Below are 8,590 nucleotides of genomic sequence, written 5' to 3'. Positions count from 1 at the left end.
ATGGCAGGAAGCACAAAACCACATGAGCATAGGTCAAACGGCATTAGTCACAGGTTTTATCTCCAGCCATTAGAATTCCCTTCTCTTAAATGATCACCGACTTTGAAAAGAAACTTCCAAAGGAGATCACTTAAAATAAGATCCTTTCGTCCGATTTCTTGGTTTCTTTTGGTCTATCTTGCCTTTCAATAGATGTCTAGTCCCTTTTGCCTTGGTGCTTAAGGAATTCTTTAAGAGTGTGCTAAGACATCTCCCAAGGAACTGCGTCCACGTGTGCCTCAGCATGCGCTTGACCCAACCTTCCAGAAAATGTCAGCCCCTTCTTTAAAAACCAGAGAAATTAGCAGCAGTTGGTCTATAGTGAGGCAGAATGTCCCCAATGTATATGTAAAGAAAGGAGTAAATCATCTCAATGGAACATAATGACTGTAAAAACTATGTGTTCTCAGATCCGCCTGGGCTGCTCTTCTAGACACTGAAATTCTTCTGGGAAATGCAGAGTATTGGAAGTGAGGGGGGGGATTTTTTTTTTTGCAAAGGTCTGTTTGTTTTATTCGCTACTGTTCCACTTGCCTGAAAGTAACACCTTGAGAGCAGTCATGCATACGGCATGGGCTCGCCGTGCCCGGAGGGGAAAAGCGTGTGGCACTAAAAAGAGGTAAATGCAAAAAACAGAACAGGATGCGGTCCCGACAGACTAAGCCTCCCCACTGTGACTTGGAGTAGGGCGTAAACTATGCCAGCGTCCAAGTGCAGGTGTTTCGAAACTGGACTTCATTTGATCTTATCTTGCTGGGGTTTTCTTTCTTCCTTCTGCAAAACGGCAACGCTATTTTTTTAAAAAGTTGTCAAAACTAATACAGAAGATCTTCCGAATCCCCACACACTCTTCTTACAATAGGTTGTTGGCGCCTTGGAATAGCATTGGGGAAAACTTGTCAGCATCACATCATTTCGATGGCTAATTCCGTCCCGTCTAATAAATAACTGTTTGATTTGAATCAAGGGAGAGGTTTAACAGACTTTCTTTCTTCCCTAATGTGATATAAATCGCAGATGCACTTTTATTGAATGGTTAAAGCATCGACATGGAGATAATCAACACAAAACACACGGACAAAAACCATCGAGAGAAATAAAGCTGGTTAATAAGATTTTTGAGAAAGCTTTGTGTTAAAAAGTAAAAAGAGAAAACAGCTGAAGGTGACAGTTAGTTCATGGTTAATAGGATAAAGGCTGCATGGCTGAGGCTGCACACTTCTGCTTGCAAAGGTTCAGCAACAGCAAAGACCTGAATAGGGTACTTTAAAACATTTAACACATCTGTTATATTCTTTAACAGAGAAATCAGGTAAAACAACTTTCAATAGACTCTTTCATCAACCTACCCCAAAGAAACTTAGCTATGATTTCATGTATTTCCATATTTGCAATTAAGAGACTGACAGAAAATCACGTTTAAACTATTTCCTTTCAAATATTATTTTGTTCTGAGCGAAAATGGTGGTCTTTCTGTTTGAGAGACACAAGAATACTTTCAGACAGTTATAAAAAGCCATTGAATGTGACTGGGGAGGGAGGTGAGGAAGATACAAGCTAAAATGCAGTTGTCAAAAAATGGAATTCACTCAAAGAATATTTATATAGCAATATGGATCAATACTTTAGATTTTTTACTCGACTTTACTTTCAAATAACGTTTATTTCTACTGTTATTAAAATAGATTAGATAAACCCTACCAGAGGATTTAAAACCTCAGCTGTTTGTTGTGTTACTAAAGAGTTTTATAGGTCTTTCCAATTTTTTGATTTTCATATTTCCTCATAGTGCCTTGTGAACTAAAATAACTATTACAGTGACGTTTATTTGCCAACCTGTTTGAACACATACAATTACTTATTTACCAGCCAATCACCCTCAAAGTTTTAAAAAAAACAAATGCAACCGTTCAGATCAGTTTATATTCTTTCAAAATGTCTGTGGGATTGATTTTGTGGTAAGAAAAGCTTGTCCTTTATGTACAGTATACTTTGCAAATTTCACTGCATACCAATAGCGCAGTCAGAAGACAATCAGATCCGATATCAGGATCTTTTCGTCAGCAGAGTTTAATTTTATGTTTGCTAATTTGTATCTTCCATTATTCAAAAATGGAGATTTTTTTGACAGCCTGAAGTTAAGTTTGCATGAATATTTATTGATTTATTTCCTAACCTCGGCAGGGGAGCAGCAAATAAATTTAGTGCTTTCTTTAAATAATTCTTTTTCTATGAGGCAAGATGTCATTTGAAACTTTTAAATAGGCATTTAATTAGCCTGTGTGTGTTGCTTCTGAACAAAACCCTGCTGGGAGCCTTTGGAGAAATGTATTCCAAAGAGGCGGTCAATATGCAAAATTGATGACTACACGTTCTTTGTTGCAGGGCCATTGTGCACTGCTTGTTTATGAAGTCTAATCCAATCATAAATTGCACCCCTGGACCAATCAGGAAGCCCAGAACTCTCGATGAATGAAGCTCAAGTGGAGAACTTTGTTGAACCCCTTTGTTCGAGCTGTCACTTCTGAAAGAGCTTTAACGGGGCTGACCACTATAAAACCCATCATGCAGGAGGAAGGGCAGAGAGAACCCTGCCAGACTTACTAGCTGGATCTTTACTAAAGAGGTTTGCAAATCAGATTTTAAAAACACACCCAAACCAGTTCCTTGGGCCCGGGCTAGTATTTGCTCAGCCTCTGCCATGATGTTCCCAAGTCTCATAGCTCCTCCGGCGGTGTACCCGAGTCTCCTGCGGCCAACTCCTACTTTAACTTTGCCTCAGTCTCTGCAGTCAGCCTTTTCGAGCCATTCCAGCTTCTTGGTGGAAGATCTGATCAGGATCAGCAGGCCTGCCAGCTACCTGCCTAGGAGCGGCCCTCCGCCTAGCATGTCCCCTCCAACCTCCGGGGCCAGCACCACCAGGACAGACACGGTGACCTCAGAGCTCGTCAACGGCAACACCTCCAGCGCCAGGAGGGTCTGTTCCCCGCAGACCTCAGTCTCCTCCAGTAACGACTCCACTTTCCTGAAGTTTGGGGTCAACGCCATCCTCTCGTCCACCACTAGAGCAGGTAAGCGCCCAACTCCTGGGTTGAGTGTGTCAAGGGGACTGGCCGGAGCTCTCTCCTGCGCACTGTTTTCCAGTCGGAAAATGATTATGTACGTTGGGGGGGGGGGGTGTGATTTCTCCCTATAAATCATTGCCATTGCTGGAGAAATCGTCAGCTGGGTGTTTGACGGAGGGGGAGGGAGGGATGAAGGGAGGGAGCGACCTGGAATCGAGAAGCAGAGACCTTCTGCCGAGCATTCATTGACGAGAAACGGGAGGCGTCCCGCCGCATTGCCTCCTGAATGCTGGCACAAATGATGAGGGTACCTCTCCATTTTTGGAGAGGGGAGTGATTGGTTGGGTGGGTTGTAGAGTCTGATAAACGATGCCTCGGGACCCTCTCTCTGCCGCGTGAGTCTCCATTCAAAACAAGACCCTCCAGGGCCCCGGATTATTAAACAAAAATAAAGTAAAACCAGGCAGATTCATTTGATCCGCCGGCATCTGCTTTAGGGACGAAATGTTGTATTGCGCGGCTACTTTATCATCTCCACTGCTCTCTTCCTGGGGCTGGTGGAGTCGGAGGAACGGTAAATACCCTTTTTTTCATTTGTTCGTGTTTTTATGTTTTGCCAGAGACCTCCCCTGCGTTGCTTCCGAGCGTCCCTCCAAAGACATTCTCCTTCCCATACTTTGAAGGATCCTTCCAGCCATTTATCAGATCATCTTATTTCCCAGGTAGGTCTTAAAGCTCCGCCTCCTGCCCCCTCCTGACGCCTATCCGATCGCTCTCCTCCATCCCCACCCCCTCCCCTTACTTCTTCCAGGCATATCCCAGTAATATTTCTCCGTCCACCCTTGGGGGTTATGCTCTAGTTCAGAGGTTGGGCTGAGAACAACATTCAAGAATCAGTCGCGCCAATTTGATGCCCTATTTAGCACAAGCGGTGACTGCTTGACATTTCGTACCAATTCTCCCCTGATCTACAAATTAGCCGGAATTGTCATGGTCCAAATTTGAGGCGGTTCCCTTCTCACAGAGAAGCTGTTGGCATCCTCTTCATGGCTGCGGTTTTCCCACAGAGTCAGTGCTCTCTGCCGGTGATCCCCAACAAAAGTTTCAGCACCATGACCAATTTGGTCAGCTCCCTATGGGCAGCCACACACAGACCTAGCGCTGACTTTACCATGCTGCTGATAGACATTTACCAGCCATGGGCTAATTTCCCATTAAGGGTCATTCAGTGTTTCAGTATTTTCACAAGACCACATGGAGCGTTCCCTTGTTTGGGATATTCAGTGTGGAAAAAAAAGGCACATACCCCCAAATTCCTGTCCATTAGAAACTTTACAAATACTGTACGATCTGTGCCGGTAAGCAGAACAAATCAAAACTACGACGAAAATCCATTCATTCACTTTTCCATTGCCTAGCTTATATCTTCAGTGTCATACTTACTAAATATTACCTACCCCCTTCTCCCTGTAACTGCTACATTAAAATGCAAATCTTATCGCCTTACAACCAGAGCGTATATTAATCATTTCGTTCTTAAGGCTCCGATCTCGCATATTTATCTATAGATATTAGCCAAGAATGGATATTAAAATGTAATCAACTTTACACTGATTAAGAAAGCTAAAAACAAAAAAGGCTCAGGCTATTGAAATCTCAGTCTTATAACTGAAAAGTGTTAGGATGTGGAGGGCAACAATTTTTTAAAAAATTAATTAGACAAACAAGCTATTAATATTTTTTTAAAAGAGGAAGAAAATAATCCAAGCTCTTCCATTCATGCTCCTGATAATGGAATTTGCTTCTTTTCTCCAGCATGTGAATGGCCTAACAAAAACAACTTGAGCTTTATAAATAGCTTTTCATGTCCATTTAATGAAAATGATTTGGGGAAAGAGAAGACTGTGTCATCAGTATTCTCCCAAGGAGCTTGGCATGCAGTTGTGTTTAGTTTGAAAGTGTAAATCTCTTTTGTTCCAATAATATATGGCTTTAGCTGCTTGTCCTCAGTCTTTTTCTGTTAGTTCATTACTACACAATTACCATTCACGCTTCATTAGAATCTCTGTCTCTCTTTGGGATTTTTTTAAGGCGAAACTGTGCCCTTTTTATCATACCAATACCATTGGGAACCAGTCAATGTGCTAATTAGCTGTTACTTTTCATGTTTTCGGATTGAATTCTTCAAGTTTTGTAAGGGAGGGGGAGAGGAAGATTAATATAAAAAAAGATGAATACGGATTGATCAAAACTGCATCTAAAGAGGACTTTTTTGTTCAAATCCGTGAAGTCCCTCATTTTCATCTCAAGAATAATAAAGTGCCTGAAATGATAAAAGCTTCTGAAAAATCAAATACTTTGCACCGAGAGACAGAGAAAAGCTTTTTTATTATACCTCTATCTTAGTCGGCACGCCTCGCTTTGCCTTTTCAAGCTGCAGACCTTTGAAACACATAACAAAACAGCCCACTATGGATACATTTTACACGTTTCAGTTGATGTATCTAATCCTAGTTATCACTTGTTGAAAGGGACAGTTATTTAAGCGTAAAGTCCCTTTCATTGCTTCAGGTTTATAGGTGCTGGTCCATTCAGGGGGATGTGTGCACAGCGTAAAACGGGGGGGAAGGGGCGGGATAGGGGGAGCGTGAAAGAGACCGAAAAGGATGAAAAAGAGAAAGCAGAGGCGGTGGAAAGAGCAAAGGAGTTCAAGGGAAGAAGGGGGAGAGAAGCGGAGAAATGAGAAGGGGGGGGGGGGAAAGAGAGCCTGGCCTGCTTGCAGTTCCTTGGCTAGCTCCGCTTACTCTCTGCTCCTGTTTCTTTCCACAGCGTCCTCCTCCGTGGTGCCCATCCCTGGCACTTTCTCCTGGCCCCTGGCTGCTCGAGGGAAGCCCCGCCGAGGGATGCTTCGCAGAGCGGTCTTCTCGGACGTGCAGCGCAAAGCTCTGGAGAAAATGTTCCAGAAGCAGAAGTACATCAGCAAGCCAGACAGGAAAAAGCTGGCGGCCAAACTGGGGCTCAAAGACTCGCAGGTAAGTAACAAATCTGACCCCCCCCCCCCAGTGTGTGCGCGGAGTGGGGAGGGGGTCGCTTCCTCCTGGGCCAGCTGGACTCTCTCCGAGCCCGCAGACCTCAGCAGGGCGGGCTGGGAGCGCTCGGCGCTGCGCAGGGGCGCGGGAGAGGGGAGAAGAGATCCCAGGGGGGGCGGATCGAGTCCCGGCGGCGGCGGGCGTGGGAAGCAGGGAGGGCCCGGCTGGTCCGGCTGGAGGAGGTAGCACTCCAGGCAAGTCCAGAGCGGGGAGCGCAAGCCGAGGCATCGCTAGGGCAGCAAGCCGAGCAGGGTTGCCCGCAAGAATCCATAGCCTGGTAGTGCCCACTGCGCCCCGGGGGGGGGGGGGCGATAGCAGCAGCCAAGGGGCTAAGAGTCTCCCGGCGCTACAGTCCGTGTAACGGGGCCATGGCTCTGTGAACCCTCCCGTGCAGGTGAAGATCTGGTTCCAGAACCGAAGGATGAAGTGGAGGAACTCCAAAGAGCGAGAGCTCCTCTCCTCCGGGGGCTGCAGGGAGCAAACCTTACCCACCAAGTTCAACCCTCATCCCGACCTCAGCGACGTGGGCAAGAAGTGCTCAGGGGAGGAGGAGGAGGAAGAAGCAGCGTCTCCTCTCTGCCCAGCCAGCCCCCGGCACACCTTGACCTTCCACCAGTCCCCAGAGCATCTGCACTTGAGGGACAGACTGGACTCTCAGATGCCCCCCTCTCCGTCCCACTCCAGCAGCCCCAGCAAACCCTCAGACTTCTCAGACTCAGAGGAAGAGGATGATGAGGGGGAAGAGGAGGAGATTACAGTCTCTTAGGTCTCCTGCCCACCCCCACCACAACAGGGGACTTTGCAAAGATGCAAATCAATGACTAGAACATATAGAAGTGCTATCAAATTGAAGAGGTGGTGTCCCTTCTGAATGTCTCCATGAGTCTCATACACAGGTTATTTATGGCATAGCCAGGTCTAGCTACACTTACATTCCTTTCCTTGTCTGTTTGCTCTGCTTCTGAAGCCTTGTATACATGCCATCCATTAATTAGCCTTCCCCTTTGTATCTATGGTTAGCAACCAAACTTGTACAATAGCTCCATTTCCATGCAATCCAATGCCCCAGAGAAGATAATTTGAACTTTGGAAGGCATTCTTGGTATACAGCAAGTAAAGAAATGGAATGGAGACTGTTTTCTAGACAAAATCATGGTAAATGCCATAATCCTTTTAATTAGATTTCAAGAGAATTCCCAAGTATTAAGGTATGGAAATTATGGAAGCTGTATGGCCTGATCTTGGTACCCTTATTTACATGAGTGGTCCTTACACATGTGGAACTATTCATGGGCCACACACAGCTCCTCTTAAGCACTCCCAGTGGTCCAATACTCCGTATGTGTCAGTGGGATACATCTGAAGTACATTCTTACTTAACTGGGAGAACCTGGCCCACATAAGGACTGCTGGCGTGAACAAGGGTTTCAAAACTGGGGCCTATGTGCTTATATTTAAATTGGTGCAGAGATACTATCTATGAAGCACTCTCTAAACCATTTTTAGTTTTATCAATTTCTACATTGCTTCTACAATAGGTTTAATGTGGAGAGAGGAAAATGGATATGCCTCTTTGATTTTTGACTGAACTTTGCTGTCTTTGCACAGCTTTTTGAACTGTACACTATTTTGTACACTTACGCTGTATGGATATTTTATACCAAGGTTATTGTGAATGAGTATAAAGATGGACTGATAAGATTTCTCTTTTGTTTTTAATGGTTTTTAAGCTAAAAAAGTAGCTGTTTAACTATGTAACTTATAAAGAAACACTTTTATTTTGTATTTTATGTGTACAGATTTTAAATATGTATATATAATAAATGCAATAATGCCAAATAAAAAGTAGATTTCTGTGGTTGGTCATGTCAGCCATAAATTGTGCCTTGGGACCAGTGGTGGATATAGGGAAGGGCGAGCAGGGAAGCTGCTCCCGGCCCCGTGCTTCAAAAAGCCCTGCGCATGTGCCGTGGCACCACGGCGCATGCGCCATGTCAAAGGGGGGGCCCGGCAAAATTGTGCTGCCCTGGGCCCAGCAAAATCCTCATCCCCCCTTGCTCGGGACAAAGGAATTTATGAAGGTCAGGAGAATAGCAGGCCCAAAGATTGAACGAGACCAATGTCAGCACTTGAATTTAAAACGGATACATTTATATTGTGTTACTAAGATTTAAAGTGCATGAGGCCTGTCCTGCAATCCTTTTTCCTAACCCTATCCCTACTCTCACAAATAATCTAACTGCATTCCTGTGCATGAGCAAGAGCTTCCATTTCTACCTTGGTTGCCTCAGCTGAGTCTTCTTTCTCAAAGCTCCAACATTTATAGCAAGATCAGAGGGCAAATACTGACGATCCCATGGGCTCAGTTCTACATGGTGGTGACCAGGTACCATGCAG

At 44.9% G+C, this 8,590-nt stretch overlaps 1 protein-coding gene across 1 annotated transcript; it reads left to right on the top strand.

The window, feature by feature from the left end:
• The first annotated feature begins 2,346 nt into the window (after positions 1 to 2,346).
• Positions 2,347 to 8,022, top strand: DBX1 (developing brain homeobox 1). The gene is made up of 4 exons (XM_006111487.5): positions 2,347 to 3,110; positions 3,725 to 3,826; positions 5,934 to 6,136; positions 6,588 to 8,022. The coding sequence occupies exons 1-4, from the start codon at positions 2,741 to 2,743 to the stop codon at positions 6,957 to 6,959; spliced, it is 1,047 nt and encodes a 348-aa protein (XP_006111549.2). The 5' UTR covers positions 2,347 to 2,740; the 3' UTR covers positions 6,960 to 8,022.
• The last annotated feature ends 568 nt before the right edge of the window (positions 8,023 to 8,590 follow it).

This window comes from Pelodiscus sinensis, chromosome 5 (genome assembly GCF_052426305.1).
Source record: "Pelodiscus sinensis isolate ZL-2025 chromosome 5, ASM5242630v1, whole genome shotgun sequence".
In the NCBI taxonomy this organism is placed as follows: domain Eukaryota; kingdom Metazoa; phylum Chordata; order Testudines; family Trionychidae; genus Pelodiscus; species Pelodiscus sinensis.
The sequence above is the reverse complement of the archived record's forward strand: the minus strand, read 5'-3'. Positions and strand labels throughout refer to the sequence as shown.

Bases quoted from the DNA above. Each gene is read 5' to 3' on its own strand.
- DBX1 (XM_006111487.5), top strand. From the start codon at position 2,741: ATGATGTTCCCAAGTCTCATAGCTCCTCCGGCGGTGTACCCGAGTCTC. The intron at 3,827-5,933 runs GTAGGTCTTAAA...TTCTTTCCACAG, and splicing joins CAGATCATCTTATTTCCCAG to CGTCCTCCTCCGTGGTGCCC. The intron at 6,137-6,587 runs GTAAGTAACAAA...CCTCCCGTGCAG, and splicing joins TGGGGCTCAAAGACTCGCAG to GTGAAGATCTGGTTCCAGAA.